This window comes from Budorcas taxicolor, chromosome 7 (assembly GCF_023091745.1).
Source record: "Budorcas taxicolor isolate Tak-1 chromosome 7, Takin1.1, whole genome shotgun sequence".
In the NCBI taxonomy this organism is placed as follows: Eukaryota; Metazoa; Chordata; class Mammalia; order Artiodactyla; family Bovidae; genus Budorcas; species Budorcas taxicolor.
The window spans coordinates 68,649,357-68,671,233 of NC_068916.1; the positions used below are offsets into that span (position 1 = coordinate 68,649,357).

The window sequence follows — 21,877 nt, forward strand, 5'->3', positions numbered from 1 at the left end:
GAGTTCACTCAGATTCATGTCCGAGTCCGTGATGCCAACCAGCCATCTCATCCTCGGTCATCCCCTTCTCCTCCTGCCCCCAATCCCTCCCAGCATCAGAGTCTTTTCCAATGAGTCAACTCTTCGCATGAGGTGGCCAAAGTACTGGAGTTTCAGCTTTAGCATCATTCCTTCCAAAGAAATCCCAGGGCTGATCTCCTTCAGAATGGCCTGGTTGGATCTCCTTGCAGTCCAAGGGACTCTCAAGAGTCTTCTCCAACACCACAGTTCGAAAGCATCAATTTTTCGGCGCTCAGCCTTCTTCACAGTCCAACTCTCACATCCATACATGACCACAGGAAAAACCATAGCCTTGACTAGACGAACCTTAGTAGGCAAAGCAATGTCTCTGCTTTTGAATATGCTATCTAGGTTGGTCATAACTTTTCTTCCAAGGAGTAAGCATCTTTTAATTTCATGGCTGCAGTCACCATCTGCAGTGATTTTGGAGCCCAAAAAAATAAAGTCTGACACTGTTTCCACTGTTTCCCCATCTATTTCCCATGAAGTGATGGGACTGGATGCCATGATCTTCGTTTTCTGAATAGTGGGAGATGTAAATAAAGGCGTTGTATAAAGCAGGAACAATTAAGTCTCTGAGGATTAGAGAAAACTTTCTGGAGTGGAAGTATTCTGAATGAGCTAGAATTTGGTCCAGCAGCATGTGATATAAAATACAAAATTGCCGTGGATTAAACTAGTTAAAATTTACTTTTACCTCACATAAAAGCCTTGAGGAAAGTAATTCAGTGCTGGTATGGTGTTTTTACTTCTCTCCTGTTTTTCTACCAACCTCAACACGAGGTCTCTATGGTCCAAAATGGCTACTCAGATTCCAGCCATCACTTGCATATTCCTGCCAGCAGAAAGGAAAAAGGGACAAAGAAAGGGCTAACCTCTCTCTTTGAGGGTATTTCATGGAAGTTGCACATGAAAGTTCCATTGACATCTGATAGTCAAGAACCTTAGGTACTTGACACCACATCTGGCTTTAAGAGATGAAACATAGCTAAAACTACAGGGTTCTATTACTTTAAAAGAAAAAAAAAAGCAGTCATTAGGAGAAAATTGACAGATATCTAAACTGAGATATGAAGAATGATTAGCAATTAAAACGGGAGGCTACAAAAATTGTCCAGAAAGAGGTACCGGTGCGTTTCCTTTGCAGGAAGGGTCACCGTGCGGCACTTTTCTTTCCATGTCCTCTGTTCAACATCCTTTGCATTGTGACCCAAAGTCCAATCTAGGAACGAGACTGCTTGCTTTAGCCATTCAGTCCTCTGGTGTAAAATGACCTCTAAAATGACATAAAAACCCAACATATTACTGAAATTATTATGGCTGCTCAGAGTATCCGTTCCCCTAGTCTGTAAAAGTGCTCACTCTGAAATCTTATCATTGAATCTTACTAGGACAAATTACTGAAACCAATTTGGAAGAAACTGTAATCCTAACCCTTTCATGTGATTATGGCATATCTGTCTGAAGCAATATTATGCAAACATGAAAGGTCATCATTTATGAACCTATACAGTATGAGAAACAGCTCATGATAAAATATTGAGGAAATGCAAAATTGTGTATGTGTTGTGATTACAATTGTGTGAAAATGTGTGTATATGGGCAAATATAGAAAGACCATCATAAAATAAAAACAATTATTGGATGGATCACAGATGTTTTCTTCTCTGAAAATTCCCTTTAGCACAGTTGCATTGTTTTCATGGCAAAATTTTAAATGCCTTGCAAACTTTACACGGTGTAAATGATAAGAGTGCTTAAGAATAACTTGAAGAGCTTATTAAAAATGAATATTCCCAGGTTCTAGTCAGAGAAATTCTGATTCTATAGATATAGGGAATGGCTGCATTTTTAACAAGGATCCCACATTATTTTGTTGGAAGCAGTGTACTGACCACATCTGTAAAACACCATCATAGCTAGTATCTCAGAGATACCTCAAAAAACTATAGAGTTAGAATATTAGGTTTGCCCAAACAGCCCAGATTTGCATTGTACTAAAGAATCTGGTGGGTGCTTCCCTGGTGGCTTAGGTGGTAAAGAATATGCATGCTATTCAGGAGACGCGGCTTCAACCCCTGGGTCAGGAAGATCCCCTGGAGAAGGGAATGGCTACTCACTCCAGTATTCTTATCTGGAGAATTTCATGGACAGAGGAGCAAAAGGCCCTTATGTTAGGAAAGATTGAAGGCAGGAGGAGAAGGGAACAACAGAGGATGAGATGGTTGGATGGCATCACTGACTCAATGGACATGAGTTTGAGCAAGCTCCAGGAGATGGTGAAGGACAGGGAAGCCCGGCGTGCTGCAGCCCATGGGATCACGAAGAGTTGTACCCAACTGAGCAACTGAACAACAACAAAAGACTCTGGCCAATATTCCACTATCATTCTTGGGGAAATGGTAAAAAAGTTTAAAACAAAGACTCCATATTCAAAACAATGCTTTCACTCTCTGGTTTATAAAGTGAAATATCACTGAAAGGTACAGCTTTGATCATTTTTGTTTTCCAAGTAAGGTTGAAGCTGTCTGATAAAAGCACCCCAGGTACTAATAGCTATGTGTCTCCAGTTCTCTTACAGGGTCTATGTATCCTGGCACTTATCCCATGCCTTTCGAATAGGCCTGACGCAAGTTCAGCTATAATCTGCTTTTGTGAGTGAAATTCAGTGATTTCAAACTCTACAACTGCATAGCACAACATGCATAAGTGTAGATCTACATAGATCCAGATGATCCAATATTCAGTTTAATCATTAGAATGATCAGCTTATCTCAATTTGCCCAGGAATTTCCTGGTTTTAGCACTGGTCCTAGATCCTCCCCTCCCCCTCAACCTTGCCCCTCAGTTTGAGCAAACCAGGACCATTGGTCATCCTATACATTTCCACTACTGTGACCCAAGTGATTATGCACAGCTTAAAAGAAAAGATCCTTTCCGGGAGGGCTTATCAGCCTCCACAGACCATGTCCAACATATTACAGGCGAAAACATAGCTTTTGGAAGTTCTTCCTTTGAAAAAATAATACATATAAAATGCTGTTCATTATTTTTTAGAAACAAAACATTTCCTGAAGTGGTTTCAGAGAAGCTGGAGGTATAAAAGTATACCAAACAGTTCTCCTCCTACATCTCCATCTCCCCACTTTTCCTGCGAGCATTCATCATTTAGTGAAAAGTTAACTAAGATTCCTATGTGTTACGCATCAGAAAGAAGACATGTAGGGTTAGGTCAGGCAGTTAGAAGGAAGAAGGTAGAGATAAAGGGTAAATCTGTCTAGAGGATGTGGAACTTCTTATCAAGTAGAACTAGAAAGTAACTTGCTTACAGAAAAGTAGTTTTATACTTGAAGCCCTTGGAATCTCTTTAAAATCCTAAAAAGTTAAGATGATTCAGAACGCTGGAAAAGGATGTTCCTCAGTAGAATCTATCCTAACACATAGGCTAGATTTTTTCAGACTAACACTGTTCACCTCAAAATTATATCTCTTTAAGATACTGCAAGTTGTGCATTGAATCCCCAGAACTTTATTTTGACATCAAATGATAAAAATTCCAAACGAGTACTTTCAAAAGTACTTGTATTTTTGGCTCAGAAATAATCCATCTGACAGCTGGTTTTCACTGTGAAAAAATATACTTATATGGGAATTTAATACATTTGTCCACTTGAAGCTTTGGATGCAGTATCAACTTTCATTAAAAAGTCAGTTTAGTGGACAATCGAAATTTATAACAACTCTAAGTTTGAGCTCTTCAATCGTTTAAGACCATCAGATACTTAATGGAGAAAACAGTTTAATGAGCCACCACCTTCTTTCAGTAAAGGATTTGAGGATTTTTCCAGTTAATGCAGAAAACCAAATTGGATGCCAGCAATTGAAAACTGAAGCAACCAACTATAAGTAGCATTTTTCAGAGTGGATTCTGTTAGTAGACATTATGTTAAAACAAATGAATAGAAAAAATTATACTCAAGCTAAGGTAGAAAAGCACAAGATAAACTGGGGTCAACATAGTTCTTCACGGCAAGATTTTTGAGAAGCAAGCAGGGGCTACTCTCTAGTTGTGATGCATGGGCTTCTCACTGCAGTGGCTTCTCAGTGGCAGAGAATGAGCTCTAGGTGTGTGGGCTTCAGTAGTTTGGTGCATGGGCTTGGTTGCTCCATGGCATGTGGGATCCTCCTGCACCAGGATCGAACCAGTGACCCTTGCATTGCAAGCTGGATTCTTAACCACTCGAACACCAGAGAAGCGCCTCCAATTTATAATAGGAATGAACAAGGCATCGAAACCTATTAGAATGCACTTGTGGTTTCCAGCTTGGAAAATTTCACTCTGACAACTTGGAGAGGCAAATGAATTCATTCCTAGGGCAGCACTCTGTTTAGTCTATAGGGTCTCTAGTCAGAGCTAACAACGCTTTGAAGAGCTATAAATGAGCTTAACTGCTACTGGATATTGTTTCACCTAAGAGATACCCATATTTTCCAGCTGAAATTATACTGTAGATCTATAAACCATCAAACTGACTTCTGTTCCCAGCATTAAGGAAGAGGAGGGAGAATATTAAAAACGGGTTGCCCTGACTCAACAGTCATTAAAATGAAGATGGAGGGGTTAGAATTTGCAGTGCAGGACTAGCCTAAAGACAGATAGTTTGGAAATACTGAACCATGCTCTATATTATTCCACTGCCTTACAAAGGCATTCCCCCAACCAATTTGTAAGAACAAGTTCTGTTGGAAATACTGTCCCACACCTCTCAGAATGGCTATCACCAAAAAGTCTACAAACAACAAATGTTAGCACAGATGTGCAGAAAAGGAAACCCCAGTCAGGTGGCGCTAGTGGTAAAGAACCCGCCTACCAATGCAAGAGACATAAGAAATGCGGGTTCAATCCCTGGGTCAGGGAGATCCCCTGGAGAAGGAAATGGCAACCCACTCCAGTATTCTTGCCTGGAGAATGCCATGGACAGAGAAGCCTGGTGGGCTACAATCCATGGGGTCACAAAGAGTCAGACATGACTGAAAGCAACTTAGCACATACTACACTACTGGTAGAAATGTAAACTGGTAAAGCCACTGTGGAAAACAGCATGAAGATTCCTCAAAAAACTAAATATAGAGGCACCATATGACCCAGCAATTCCACTCCTGGGTAGGTACCCAAAGAGAATGAAAACATTAATTTGAAAAGAAACATGTACCCAATGTTCACAGCAACATTATTTACGAAAGCCAAGATACGGATGCAACCTAAGTGTCAATACATGAATGGATAAGGATACACAAGCACACACATACACACACAAAATGGAATATTACTCAGTCATAAGAAAAAAAATGAAATTTAGCCAATTTGCTGCAACATGGATGGAGTTGGAGAGTATTATGCTTTTTTTTGGCTGTGCCATGTAGCATGCAGGATCTTAGTTCTCTGATCAGGGATCAAATTCATGCCCCCTGTAGTGGAAGCCCACAGTCCTAACTACTGGACTGTCAGGTAATTTCTTATTATGCTTAATGAAATTAGTCAAATAGAGAAAGACAAATACTGTATGTTTTCACTTACGTGAGAAATCTAAAATATAAAACAAATGAATATAGCAAAACAGAAACAGATTCACAGATATTGAGAATTAGTTTGTGAGGAGAAGAATTGGCAGAGGGGCAAAATAGGGATGGGGGTTAAGAGGTACAAACTACCACGTATAAAATAAGCTACTGGATATAGTGTACAGAACAAATATACCCAGTATTTTATAATAACTTTAAATAGAGTATAACCTATAAAAACACTGAATCACTATGTTGTACATCTAATACTAATTAGTATAATATTGTAAATAAGCTATACTTCAGTAAAAGAGAGTAAGTTACTCTAAACCCAGTTTAGTCACTAAGGTGTTATTAAAATGAGATGGGATAAAATGGCTCAAACTCACATACAATGGTGTAGACATCTGTCAGGTGTAGACATTAAATGTGCTGTAGTTCCAACATGAAGTTACATGTTCATTCTCTACCAAGAAATTCAAGTTTTGATCCTTAACCACATTCATATAACACTGCACAGAGTAATAATAAATATAAAATATGAAAATAAAAATTTTATTGGGAAAAGGAAATGCTACATATAATAAGTCTATGGTTGATGAAATATATTACATTAACAGCCTTTGCTTAAGGGACAAATACAGGTTTAGTAAAGGAAGAAGTTGGAAGCTTAAAACAGGTATCCCTACACAACTTCCAAGCAGTTTTAAGTTAAAAAAAAAAAATCTCAATTTGCATAAATTATATAGATCATTGAGGGAAAGGTATATTGGTTTGTGGTTACGTCTAATCATCAATTCACTTTGTGTCTTGTATTAATAGATCTTTTCTACCCTGATCCCAGCTCTGGTGGTTCCCATCCAGTTCTAATATGGTTCTCTCTATTCATAAGTGGGTATTTACCAAGAGGTCACACTGCAAACAGAATTCTTTTGCTCATTGTGAATTAAACAAATGCCACGTGCTCTTAAATAAACTCTATGGTTTTAAAGACAACTGCCTGAACCAAACTTGGAAGAGCTCTTCCACTGAGGAGAGTGCTTAAGTCATAGGTACAATTTGTAAAGAGTTTGGAAATGGCACCAGAATATGTGCACACCATCTTCATTGATACAGCTTCAAGTAAGCTAATAGGACCTGTACAATTCTACAGACTATTAAGTAAAAACAAATATCTGCATGTGGTATGGGCACCATTCTCATTTGAAAAATATTTGTTTGGCTTACTTCTATCCCTTAATAAGAAAACATCCAACAAGAACAATTTTCTCTATGTTTATTTAATTATAACAAAGGTAGAACAATGCATACCAAATGGAAATATATCCAAAAAAGATGATAAAAATGTTTAGGAACAGAAATGGCTAATTTAGCTGAAGGAATTACTCAGGTTCCATTAAAACATATTTGCAACTTATAATTGGCTATTAGTGTAAATTAAATTTAGTAACTGAGTCCCAATTTACTACTAAAAGTTATCAAAATATTTTCAAAATGTTACATAAAAACTGAAATATTTTAAGTATTACATAAACACCAAACCAAAAAATCATATAAAGAAAAATAAATGCATCCTGAGATAAAATACAAATCACACTTAAGACAAATTATACACTCCCTTTCCTCTCACATATAATTGTGAGGATTCAGTATTTTGCACATTCCAAGATAAAGTAATGATAATATATGCTGATGCAAATTTCAGCCATAAAAATAAACTACTTCATATCTTAAATATTCTTATGATGAAACATCAGACTCCAGTTTCACTAATCAAAACTTTATGAAGGCATAAATTGCATTTGGTTTTGACTACTCAAATCATGGCTGAAAACTCTCAGCAAAGCATTCTAGGCTTTTTTTTCTCACACCAAGTGACCCAGAATATATTTAAGAAATGTTTATTTTCTGTGCATATTTGTTTTAAAATTATAAATTCCTGAGCACTTTTTCTTCTTCCTCCTCATCACTGTCAGTGACATTGACTTGCTGGATACTAGAGGGAGTTGATGTCGGGGCTGTGAAGACATTCTCCAAGGCTCCAATGTCCAGCTGAGGCATGGGATTTAAGTATTCTTCCCCACTGTGGCTATGACTATTATAGTAAGAAGTCCCATCCATGTTCTCACAACTTCGAGAATCTTCTTTGTGAGCGCGTTCATCTGGGTAGTCTCTAAAAGGATAGTCTCTATTTAAAGCTGAAAACATAGCCTCATGTTTTTGGTACCTGTCTTCATAATAACCAAGGCATTCTGGCATTGAACTTGGAAAATTTCCATAGCCAAAGGGAGGCCGACTATAAGGGCACGTGCTGTAGCAGAAAGACAAAAAAGGAATTACATCATACATTGCCCACATGTTGTCTTGTGTGCAGATTAATTGAGCAAGTTTAACTACACCATCTCTGGAGCCTACAGAGCTCCTAAGATAACTTTTTGCAACCACTTCATGTATTCATCCACATGTTGCCTAGTCCTAACATGAAATAATTGGCAAAGTAAGCTTGTAACTATTATCTCTCATCAGTCTCAGACTTCGTATCTTTTGGTAGCCTCAATAAAATAAAAATTATTAACAGTTATCTGTTCCTTTTTCTCACAACACTTTATGCCATGTAAGGTTTTAGAAATGCAGACACCTGTTGTGCTTGCTTAAAAACTGACACTTGGTAAGCAGTGTAACAATTGTTCTTACTACTAATGAAACAAACCTTATGGTGGGGGAAATGTGAAACTGGTTGAAACCAAGAATTCTTGGGGTGGAGGGAGGGCACTCAGAGGATAACAATTTAACTTTTAAATTCACATTCAGTAATGAATTATATTAAAAACACTCAATACTAGAATGACTTAGAACTGATATTCAGCTGTAATTTTTCAGACTGTTTCTCAAAAAAGAAAAAAATTTGGAGAATGGAGATATGAAGAATTGAAAAGATTATTTTGCTGTTTTAAAACCAACGGTTATTCTTTTAAGGCAAATCTAAAATTCTGCCATTCAAGCTTACTTGTCAATTTTTTTTAAATAAAGTATTACTCTCCATGTCAAAGGCACAAAACAGGAATCATAGGAAGACATATACAGAAAAGTCTATCCAAAATTTGCCTGGACTCACGGACTCCATCTAGTGACAGATAAGCATTAGTCGCGCAGTAGTGTCTGACTCTGTGACATCATAACTATATATATATATATATATATCCCACCAGGCTCCTCTCTCCATGAATTCTCCAATCAAGGATACTGGAGTGGGCTGCCATTTCCTCCTCCAGGAGGGACAGATAATATAATTACCATGCTCATTAACAAAACCCAAGACAAGCTGGGTGTTTCATTTCATGCTCCCACTTCTCTTCTAAAGGTTAACTTTGTTTCCTTCCCTTTAAAAATGTAAGTGCAACTAACAGACTCCAATCTCAATTTCTTTGGAAATGGAGGGTTTCTTCGGTGGTGGTGATCTAACCCATATCTTCAATGCTAGAGACTTGACCCAGGTTCAATATTAGAAATATGGAGCATGGCTTCTGAAACGTTCCAGATTTCCATTGCTATTGCCACAGCCTCACTCAGGCATTTTAATTTATCTATATGTGCTGAACACATAGTACTGGAAGCTGATGACTTGGCTCCGGGGCTCTTCCACCTTTATGTCTCTCCACCTGTTGGATTCCACATGCTTCATATTCCACAAATATTTCACAAAGTTCAGTCCCTCAGTCGTGTCTGATTCTGTGCGACCCCGTGGACGGCGGCACACCAGGCCTCCCTGTCTATCATTAACTCCCGGAGCTTACTCAAACTCATGTCCATCCAGACGGTGATGCCATCCAACCATCTCATCCTTTGTTGTCCCCTTCTCCTCCTGCCTTCATTCTTTCTCAGCATCAGAGTCTTCAAACGAGTCAGTTCTTCGCATGAGGTGGCCAAAGTACTGGAGTTTCAGCTTCAGCATCAGTCCTTCCAATGAATATTCAGGACTGATTTCCTTTAGGATGGACTGGTTGGATCTCCTTGCAGTCCAAGAGACTCTCAAGAGTCTTCTCCAAAATCACAGTTCAAAAGCATCAATTCTCTGACGCTCAGCTTTTTTTTAATAGTCCGAGTCTCACATACATACATGACCACTGGAAAAACCATAGGTTTGACTAGACAGACCTTCGTTGACAAAGTAATCGCTCTGCTTTTTAATATGCTGTCTAAAACTTTTCTTCCAAGTAAGCGTCTCTTAATTTGATGGCTGCAGTAACCATCTGCAGTGATTCTGGAGCCCAAGGAAATAAAGTCTGTCACTGTTTTCACTGTTTCCCCATCTATTTGCTATGAAGTGATGGGACTGGATGCCATGATCTTAGTTTTCTGAATGCTGAGTTTTAAGCCAATTTTTTCACTCTTCTCTTTCCCTTTCCCTTTCCTCTTTAGTTCTTCTTTGCTTTCTGCCATAACGGTGGTATCTGCATATTTGAGGTTATTGATATTTCTCCCAGCAATCTTGATTCCAGCTTGTGCTTCATCCAGTCCAGCATTTCTCATGATGTACTCTGCATATAAGTTAAATGAGCAGGGTGACAATATACAGGGTGTCAACGAAGGTCCGTCTAGTCAAACCTATGGTTTTTCCAGTGGTCATGTATGTATGTGAGACTTGGACTATACGTACTCCTTTCTCTATTTGGAACCAGTTTGTTGATCCATGTCCAGTTCTAACTGTTGCTTCTTGACCTGAATACAGATTTCTCAAGAGGCAGGTCAGGTGGTCTGGTATTCCCATCTCTTTCAGAATTTCCCAGTTTGTCGTGATTCACACCGTTAAAGGCTTTGGTGTAGTCAATAAAGCAGAAGTAGATGATTTTCTGGAACTTTCTTGCTTTTTCGATGATCCAACCGATGTTGACAATTTGATCTCTGGTTCCTCTGCCTTTTCTAAATCCAACTTCAATATCTGGAAGTTCACAGCTCACGAACTGAGAAGTCTGGTTTGGAGAATTTCGAGCATTACTTAGCTAGCGTGTGAGATGCTTGCAACCGTGTGGTAGTTTGAGCATTCTTTGGCATTGCCTTTCTTTGGGATTGGAATGAAAACTGACCTTTTTCAGTCCTGTGGCCTCTGCTGAGTTTTCCAAATTTGCTGGTATATTGAGTATGGCACTTTCACAGCATCATCTTTTAAGATTTTAAATAGCTCAACTGGAATTTCATCACCTCCACTAGCTTTGTTTGTAGTGATGCTTCCTAAGGCCCACTTGACTTCAAATTTCAGGTGAGTGAGTGATCACAGCATTGTGATTATCTGGATTATGAAGATCTTTTTTGTATAGTTCTGTGTATTCTTGCCACCTATTCTTAACATTTTTTGCTTGTTAGGTCCATACCATTTCTGTCCTTTACTGTGCCCATCTTTGCATGAAAAGTTCCTTTGGTATCTCTAATTTTCTTGAAGAGATCTCCAGTCTTTCCCATTCTATCGTTTTCCTCTATTTCTTTGCACTGATCACTGAGGAAGGCTTTCTTATCTCTCCTTGCTATTCTTTGGAACTCTGCATTCAAATGGGTATATCTTTCCTTTTCTCCTTTGCTTTTCACTTCTTTTCATAGCTATTTGTAAGGCCTCCTCAGACAACCGTTTTGCCTTTTTGCATTTCTTTTTCTTAGGGATGGTCTTGATAACTGCCTCCTGCACATGTCACACGGGGAAGGCAATGGCACCCCACTCCAGTACTCTTGCCTGGAAAATCCCATGGATGGAGGAGCCTGGTGGGCTGCAGTCCATGGGGTCGCTAAGGGTCGGACACGACTGAGCGACTTCACTTTAACTTTTCACTTTCATACACTGGAGAAGGAAACGGCAACCCACTCCAGTGTTCTTGCCTGGAGAACCCCAGGGACAGGGGAGCCTGGTGGGCGGCCATCTATGGGGTCACATAGAGTTGGACACGACTGAAGTGACTTAGCAGCAGCAGCAGCACATGTCACAAACCTCCAGGCTTCCCTGGTTGCGCAGACAGTAAAGAATCTGTCCACAATGTAGGATACCCAGGTTCAATCCCTGGGTCAGGAAGATCCCCTGGAGAAGGAAATGGAAACCCACTCCAGTTTCCTTGCCTGGAGAATTCCATGGACAGAGGAGCCAGACAGGCTACAGTCTATGGGTGTCTCAAAGAATTAGACACAGCTGAACAACTAACAAATATTACAATGGGGGACTCAAATCAACTTCCTCCACAAAGTCTTCTCTTTAGCTAGAAACAATTCACCTACTAACTAGTCTTTCAGGACTCAGTATAGTCAAGACACCAAATCACAAGATTTAGTGGACAATTTAATTTAAAAAAATCTAAAATCCAAGTAGTATATACTTGATATGTGCTGAAGTGTGCTGTAATGCAAACATCACATGGCTATATTGGTGTGGTAAAACAAGTTAGTATTATTTCTGGAGAACAAAGACAAGAATCATCCTAAAAGGTTACACAGATGAAAATGAATAACTGTAGAAGCACCGCGGTGTAGTGGGAAAAGCACTACCATAGTGATACCTCAGTGTTGTTTAAATTTGCAATTCCCTAATGATACATGATGTGGAGCATCTTATCTATGCTTGTCATTTTTATGTTCTCTGCTGAGGTACCTGATGAGGTCTTCTGTCCATTTTTAATTGGGTTGTTCATTTTCTTATTATTGAGTTTTCAGAGTTCTTTGTATATTTAGGTCACAGTCCTTTATCAGATACATCTTTCAGAAATATTTTCTCCTAATCTGTGGCTTGTCCCCTCATCCTCTTGATAACACACTTCTTGACACTAAATATTAATAGCATTGTGGAATTTGAAGCAAAGAATGTGAGTCCTCCATCTTTGTTTTCCTTTTTTAAGATTTTCTTTTTACTATTCCAGATCACTTACAATTCCATATAAATTTTAGAATCAGCTTTTCCATTTCTGGAAAAAAGTCACTGGGATTTTCAAAAGGATTGTATTGATTTTGCAAATCCTTTTGGGAAGTATTGTCATCTTAATAATAAGTCTGTCAATGCATATACAGGAACACCTTCCCATTTACTTCAGTCTAATTTATTTCAGCAGTGTTTTATGGATTTCAGTTTACAAGTTTTGTACTTCCTTGGTGAGATTTATTTCTCTATATTTTACTCTTTTTAATGCTACTATAAAAAGTAATTGCATTCTCAATTTCCTTTTTGGTTTGCTTACTGCTAGTGTACAAAAATACAACTGAATTTTGTAAATTGATCTTATCCCCTGCAACTTTGCCAAATTCACTCATTCGCTCTAATAAATTTTTGTGGATTTTTTAGGACTTTCTATTTATAAGATTATCCATATATAGGATCATGTGTGAAAGAGGTAATTTTGAATTAATGTCTTTAATTTGAATGCCTTTTTTTCTTGCCTAATTGCTCAGGCTAGAACTTCCAGTGCCATGTTGAATAGCAGTGGTGAAAGCAGACATCCTTATCTTGTTCCCCAAATTATAGAAGGAAAGCTTTTGGGCCTTCATCATTGAGTATAATGTTAATTGTCGGTTTTTGATAAATGTCTTTTATCATATAAAAGAACTTCTATTCCTATTTTGCTGAGTAAGTTTTGAAATCAGGAATTAATTTTTATCATGAAAAGGTGCTGGATTTTATCAGATGCTTTTTCAGCACCAGTTGAGATGATCAAATGGTTTTGCTCATTCATTGTTCTAATGAAGTGTATTGAATATGACACTGATTGATTTTCTGATGTTACATCACACTTAGAATTCTTGAGGGAAATCCCACTTGGTCATGGCATATAATCCTTTTAATACACTGCTGGATTCAGCTTACTAGTATTTTGTCGGTCATATGTTTCTATTCAAAAGGCATTTTGACCTGCAATATTCTTTTTTGTGATGTCTTTTTCTGGCTTGGGTAACAGAATAATGCTGGCCTTAGAATCATTCCCTTTTATATATTTTGGAAGAATATGAGCAGGATTAGTGTTAATTCTTCTTTAAAACTTTAGTAGAATTCACCAGTGAAGAAGTCCAGGGTTTTTCTTTGTTGGGAGGTTTTTAATTACTGATTCAATCTCTTGATATATTTAATCAAGACTTATTTCTTGATAAGTCTGGTTCAGATTTTCTATTTCTTCTGGAGGCTGCTGCTGCTACTGTTGCTGCTGCTGCTAAGTCACTTCAGTCCTGTCCGACTCTGTGCAACCCCATAGACAGCAGCCCCCAAGGCTTACCCGTCCCTGGGATTCTCCAGGCAAGAACACTGGAGTGGGTTGCCATTTCCTTCTCCAATGCATGAAAGTGAAAAGTGAAAGTGAAGTTGCTCAGTTGTGTCCGACTCTTCGGGACCCCATGTACTGCAGCCTAGCAGGCTCATCTGTCCATGGGATTTTCCAGGCAAGAGTACTGGAGTGGGGTGCCATTGCCAGTTTTGGTAATTCATGTGTTTGTCCATTTCATCTAGGTCTTCTAACTTGGTGTACAATTATTCTATAATTATTATCCTATAATCATTTTTATTTCTGTGAGATCAGGATAATTACTTGACTTCATTTCTATAGATTTCATTACTACAGATTTAGTAATTTATGTCTTTTTTTCTTAGCTTAGCTATAAAAGTTTGTCAGTATTGTTATCATTTCAAAAAGGTAATTTTTTTTACTTTTTTTTCTCTATTTCATTAAGCTATTGTTTTTCTACTCTTTACTCCATTACTAGCTTTGGGTTTTATTTGCTCTTTTGTTTCTAGTTCCTTAAGGCATAAAATTAGCTTGTTAATTTGAGATCTTTTTAAATGTAGGCTAGGGCAGCTATGAAATCCTCTATCAGCACTGCTTCTGTTATATAATTCCTTAAGTTTGGGTATGTTGTGTTTTCATTCATCTCTATTTCCTAATTTTACTTATGATGTCTTATATGACTAATTGGTTGCTTAAGAGTGTGTTGTTTAATTTCCAATATTTGTGAATTTTCCAGTTTTTCTTTCTGTTATTGATGACTAGTTTCATTCCATCATAGCTGGAAAAGAAACTCTGTATGGTTTCAAACTTTTAAAAATTTCTGAGACTCGTTTTGTGGTCTAACATATGGCATATTCTACAGAATATACCATTTTCACTTGTTAAGAATGTATTGCCTGTTGTTGGGTTCAGACCATATATATCTGTTAGATCTAGTTGATTCATAGAGTCTTCTATTTCCTTTTGGCCCTTCATCCATTTTTAGACGAATGATCTTCCATTATTATATAAAGTATTCATAGCTGACATCATACTCAATGGTTAATAGTTCATAAAGTTTTCCCTCTAAAATCAGGAACAAAACAAGGATGCCTACTCTTGCTTTTATTCAACACAGTACCAAAAGCCCTGGCCAGGGCAGTTAGGTAAGTAAAAGAAATACAAAGAATTCATATTGGAAACAAGGAAGTAAGATTGTCTCTATCTACAAATGGCATAATAATATATCTGAGTGAGTGAGTGAAGTCGCTCAGTCGTGTCTGACTGTTTGCGACCCCATGGAGTGTAGCCTACCAGGCTCCTCCATCCATGGAATTCTCCAGGCCAGAGTACTGGAGTGGGTTGCCATTTCCTTCTCCAGGGGATCTTCCCGACCCAGGGATCAAACCCGGGTCTCCTGCATTGCAGGCAGATGCTTTACCATCTGAGCCACCAGGGAAACCCCAATAATATATCTAGAAAACCCTAAAAAGTCAACCAAAAAAAAAACCCTGTTAAAATCAGTGAACTCAGTAAAGCTGCACGATACAAAATCAATATGCAAAAATCAGCTGCATTCCTATACACTAACAACAAACTGCCAGAAAAAGAAATTAAGAAAATCAAGCCCATTTACAACTGCAACCAAAAGAATAAAATACCTAGAAATAAATTTAACCAAGGGTGTGAAGATGGATACACTGAAAACTGTAAGACACTGATGAAAAAAATTGAAGAAAGCACAAATAAATGAAAAATTATTCTGTGTTCACGAATTAGAAAAAATAATATTGTTAAAATGTCTGTATTATCCAAAGCAATCTACAGATTCAATGAAATAACCTATTAAAATCCAGTGGCATTTTTCACAGAAACAACATATCATCCCAATTTTTTTGTGGAAACACAAAAGACAGTGAATAGTCAAAACAATCTTGAGAAAGAAGAATAAAGCTAGAAGCATTACAATCTCTGATTTCAAACTATAGTAAGCAAAACAATATGTATTGGTATAAAAATAATGCATAAGCTCAGTGGAACAGAAAAGACAGCTATAAATAAACCCATGCCTATGTGGTTAATTAATTCATAGCTATTAACAAAAATAGATAATGGGGAAAAGACAGTAACTTCAATAAATGGTGTTAGAAAAATTAAGATAGCTAAATGCACATATCATACATAAAACTCAAGTCAAAATGGATTAAAGACTTTAACATAAGGCCTGGAGCCTTAAAACTCCTCGAAGAAAACATAGGCAGTAAGCTCCTGACATCTGAATTGGTGATTTTTTTTGGATTTAACAGCAAAGGCAACAAAAGCAAAAATTAACAAGTGGGCTACATCAAACTAAAAAGCTTCTGTACTAAAAGGAAGCCCATCAACAAAATGAAAAGACAACCTACCAAATGAGAGAAAACATTTGCAAACCATACAAAACATCTGATACAGAATTAATATCCAAATTTATGAAGAATTCATATAACTCAACAGCAAAAAAAAACCAAACAAACCTCATTTAAAAATGGACAGAGGATCTAAATAGACAATTTTTTTTTTTCCACAAAGTCATACAGGTATCCAACAGGTCCAAGAAAAGGTGCTCAATATCACTATTATCAGGGAAATACAAATTAACACCACAATGCTATCAGGAAATGCTGCCATTTGCCACAAAATGGATGGACCTTGAGGACATTATGCTAAGTGAAGTAAGTCAGAGAAAGACAAAAACCATTTGGTCTCACTTATAAGAGGAATCTAAAAACAAAAACCAACCAAACAAAAAAACCCATCTCATAGATACAGAACAGTGGGGTGGTTGCCAGAGATTGGGAGTGAGAGGTGAGCAAAATGGATAAACGTGGTCCCAATACGCAAACTTTTTATTTAAAAAATAAGTAAGCCCTCAGGATGTTATGTAGAGCACAGTGACTACAGTTAATACTGAATTGTATTTTTGAAAGTTTCTAACTGATTAAATCTTAAAATTCTCATCACAAGAAAAAAAAAATTTACGTTGTACACCTGAAACTAATGTCAATTATATCTCAATAAAAAATAAAGTAGAAAGTCTTCAACAATTATTACATAACTGAGGATTTTTCCCTTCAATCCTGTCAATTTTTGCTTCATACAGAGTAGTTATCATAGATGTATGTAATTATAATTGCTGTATCTTTTTAATGTTTTAAAGTAAATATATGGGAGTTCCCTGGTGGCCTAGCGATTAAGGTTTCCAGGTTTTCACTGCTGCAGCCTGGGTTCAATCCCTGGTCAAGGAATTGAGACCTTGCATAGCCAAAATAGAGAGAGATAAACAAAATATGTAATGACTTTGTCTCTTGTAACAATTTTTAACATAAAGTTTATTTTGTTTAATATTATCGTAGCCATCTCAGGTCTCTTTTGGTTACTATTTGCGTGGAATATCTGTTTCTTTTTCACTTTCAACCTATTTGTGTCATTGGATCTAAAGTGAGTCTCTTGTGGGAATTCCTTGGTGGTCCAGTGGTTAGGATTCTGCACATTCACTCCAGGGTGCACAGGCTCAATCTCTGGTCAGGGAACTAAGATTCCACATGCCACATGATGTAGCCAAAAACAAAAAAAGTTAAAATCTGCTCAGTGAATACTATGTTTATTTAGTGTATGTGCTGCCAAAGCGAGCACTACCATGTTTATTTAATAAAGTGAGTTTCTTACAGATAAGATTTTTTTCCCCCAATTTCTTCTAGGCTTTTTCAGTCGGTCTGCTGTTTGTCCTGTCTGTTGTCCCTTAACCCAGGCAGCTGTGGATAGTATTACATCTTTAAATATTTTCCACAAACACAAGCTGGGAGGCCACCCCACCCCTAAGGGAGTTCTTAGGAGAGTCAAATTAAGGTTCCCCCTGAGCCAACTCCTCAGGAAGTCACCAGACAGGTCAAAAAGCACAATCATAACACTCTCTTTAAGAACAAGGTCTGTGTTGCCTCCTCTAATAGCAACAAGTCACACGAGGAACATGAGTCACCATTTCCTTGCCCATCACTGAACAAGATAACCAGGGATAGTTGTGGCAAAAATTTCACAATGCTATCTTATCAAAATTTAGCAGCTTCTTTCTTCATTAAACACCTCTTCAGATGATTCTGACACTGTTTTTGCCAACATAATTATTGCTTCAGTGGAGAGGTATATTCTTAGAGATCCCCATTGTGCAACTCTTTGTGACATTCTACCTCAACAGTATTTCATGTTTTTCAAAGTTTTGAGATTATGTTGTTAAATTTATTCCAAAGGTTTTTCAACTCTTCATTTTATTGTAAATGGGATTGTTTTCTCAATTTCATTTTCTGTTTACTCATTGCTACTATATAGCAATACAATTCTTTTATATATTTACATAGGTCTTATATCCTGAAAACTTGTTGAATTCTTGTGTTACTTGTAATAGCTTTTCTATGGATTCCTCAAGACTTCCTGTATATAACATTGTGTGACACATAAATACAATTTTACTTCTTCTTTTACAATCTAGATACGTTCTAGATACCTTTTGCTGCTAAGTCACTTCAGTCGTGTCCAACTCTGTGCGACCCCATAGACGGCAGCCCACCAGGCTCCCCCGTCCCTGGGATTCTCCAGGCAAGAATACTGGAGTGGGTTGCCATTTCCTTCTCCAATGCATGAAAGTGAAAAGTGAAAGTGAAGTCACTCAGTCATGTCTGACTCTGTGCGACCCCATAGACTGCAGCCTACCAGGCTCCTCCATCCATGGGATTTTCCAGGCAAGAGTACTGGAGTGGGGTGCCATTACCTTTTATACCTTTTATTTTTCATGTCTAATTGTCCTATACTAGTGAGAGTGACGGAGAAGGCAATGGCACCCCACTCCAGTACTCTTGCCTGGAAAATCCCATGGACAGAGGAGCCTGGTAGGCTGTGGTCCATGGGGTTGCGAAGAGTCAGACACAACTGAGCGACTTCACTTTCACTTTTCACTTCCATGCATTGGAGAAGGAAATGGCAACCCACTCCAGTGTTCTTGCCTGGAGAATCCCAGGGACGGGGGAGCCTGGTGGGCTGCCGTCTATGGGGTCACACAGAGTCGGACATGACTGAAGTGACTTAGGATTAGTGAGAGTGAAAGTCAGTTGTGTCTGACTCTTTGCGAACCCATGGACTATACACTCCATGGAATTCTCCAGGCCAGAATACTGGAGTGGGTAGCCTTTCCCTTCACCAAGGGACCTTCCCAACTCAGGGATCGAACACAGGTCTCCTGAATTGCAGGCAGATTCTTTACCATCTGAGCCACAGGGGAAGCCAAATTGTCCTAGACTAAACCTCCAAAAAAATACTGAATAGAAGTGACAAAAATGTACACCTGTCTTATTCTTGATATTAATTGGATCTTGCTGATCTCCAGTCTCTGACATTAAGTATAACGTTAGGTGTTTTTTGTTGACTGTGAGGGTTACTCCATCTCTTCTAAGGCATTCTTGCCCACAATAGTAGATATAATGATCATTTGAGTTAAACTCACCCATTCCAGTCCATTTTAGTTCACTGCTTCCTAAAATATCAATGTTCACTCTTGCTACCTCCTGTTTGATCACTTCCAATTTGTCTTGATTCATGAGCCAATGAATTCCAGGTTCTTAGGCAATATTGCTTTTCACAGCATTAGACTTTACTTCCATCACCAGTCACATCCACAACCAGGTGCTGTTTTTGCTTTGGCTCTGTCTCTTCATTCTTTCTGGAGTTATTTCTCACTGATCTCCTGTAGCAAATTGGGCACCTGCCGACGTGAGGAGTTCATCTTTCAGTGTCCTACCTTTTTGGAGTTTCATGCTATTCATTGGGTTCTCAGGCAAGAATCAGTTCAGTTCAGTCGCTCAGTTGTGTCCAACTCTTTGTGATGCCAGGCGTTCCTGTCCATCACCAACTCCCAGAGTTTGCTCAGACTCATTCCATTGAGCTGGTGATGCCATCCAACCACCTCATCCTCTGTTGTCTCCTTCTCCTCCCATCTTCAATCTTTCCAAGCATCAGGATCTTTTCCAGGGAGTCAGTTCTTCGCATCAGGTGGCCAAAGTATTGGAGCTTCAGCATCAGTCCTTCCAGTGAATATTCAGGACTGATTTCCTTTAGGATGGGCTTTCCCTTCTCTTCTTTTCTCAGCTATTTGTAAGGCAAATATCCATACAATATCACAGTAATCCAAGGCTATGCCTTGACCAGTAATGCTGAAGAAGGTGAAGTTGAATGGTTCTATGAAGACCTACAAGACCTTCTAGAACTAACACCAGAAAAAGATGTCCTTTTAATTCTAGAGGACTGGAATCCAAAAGTAGGAAGTCAATACCTGGAGTAGCAGGCAAATTTGGCCTTGGAGTACAGAATGAAGCAGGACAAAGGCTAATAGAGTTTTGCCAAGAGAACACACTGGTCATAGCAAACACCCTCTTCGAACAACAAAAAAGAAGACTCTACACATGGACATCACCAGATGGTCAAAACTGAAATCAGATTGATTATATTCTTTGCAGGCAAAGATGGAGAAGCTCTATACAGTCAGCAAAAACAAGTCTAGACGCTGACTGTGCCTCAGATCATGAACTCCTTATTGCCAAATTCAGACTTAAACTGAAGAAAGTAGGGAAAACCACTAGACCATTCAGGTATGACCTAAATCAAATCCCTTACAATTATACAGTGGAAGTGAGAAACAGATTCAAAGGATTGGATCTAATAGACAGACTGCAGAACTATGGACAGAGGTTCTTGACATTGTACAAAAGACAGGGTTAAGACCATGCCCAAGAAAAAGAAAGGCAAAAAGGCTAAATGGTTATCTGACGAGGCCTTACAAATAGCTGAGGAAAGAAGAGAAGGGAAAGCCAAAGGAGTAAAGGAAAGATATACCCATTTGAATGCAGAGTTCCAAAGAATAGCAAGGAGAGATAAGAAACCCTTCCTCAGTGATCAGTGCAAAGAAATAGAGCAAAACAACAGAATGGGAAAGACTAGAGATCTCTTCAAGAAAACTAGAGATACCAAGGGAACTTTGCATAAAAGATGGGCAGAATAAAGGACAGAAATGGTATGGACCTAACAGAAGCAGAAGACATTAAGAAGTGGCAAAAATACACAGAAGAACTATACAAAAAAGATCTTCATGACCCAGATAATCACAATGGTGTGATCACTCACCTAGAGCCAGACATCCTGGAATGTGAAGTCAAGTGGGCCTTAGGAAGCATCACTACTAATGAACCTAGTGGAGGTGACGGAATTCCAGTCGAGCTATTTCAAATCCTAAGATGATGCCGTGAAAGTGCTACACTCAATATGCCAGCAAATTTGGAAAATGGAGCAGTGGCCACAGAACTGGAAAAGGTCAGTTTTTATTCCAATCCCAAAGAGAGGCAATGCCAAAGAATGCTCTAACTACCACACAATTGCACTCATCTCACACACTAGTAAAGTAATGCTCAAAATTCTCCAAGCCAAGCTTCAACAGTATGTGATCCGTGAACTTCCAGATATTTGAGCTGGATTTAGAAAACGTAGAGGAACCAGAGATCTAATTGCCAACATCAGTTAGATCATCGAAAAAGCAAGAGAGTTCCAGAAAAACATCTGCTTCTGCTTTATTGACTACACCTTTGACTCTCCTCTAAGACTGTGACCAAGCCTTTGACTGTGTGGATCACAGCAAACTGTGGAAAATTCTTAAAGCTATAGGAATACCAGACCATCTTACCTGCCTCTTGAGAACTCTGTGTGCAGGTCAGGAAGCAACAGTTAGAACTGGACATGAACAACAGACTGGTTCCAAATAGGAAAAGGAGTACGTCGGGCTGTATACTGTCACCCTGCTTATGTCACTTCTGCTTATATGCAGAGTACATCTTGAGAAACGCTGGGCTGCATGAAGCACAAGCTGGAATCAAGATTGCCAGGAGAAATATCAATAACCTCAGATACACAGATGACACCACCCTTATGGCAGAAAGCGAAGACTAAAGAGCCTCTTGATCAAAGTG

The 21,877-nt window shown here is 38.4% G+C and overlaps 1 protein-coding gene across 1 annotated transcript in view; it reads right to left on the reverse strand.

Moving 5' to 3' along the window:
• Positions 1–7,551: 7,551 nt before the first annotated feature.
• Positions 7,552–21,877, reverse strand: part of SOX30 (SRY-box transcription factor 30) — a 44,565-nt gene continuing 30,239 nt past the window's right edge. Inside the window, exon 5 of the mRNA XM_052644179.1 lies at positions 7,552–7,933. Coding sequence (XP_052500139.1) covers positions 7,552–7,933 — 382 coding nt within the window. The remainder of the gene's footprint in view (positions 7,934–21,877) is intronic.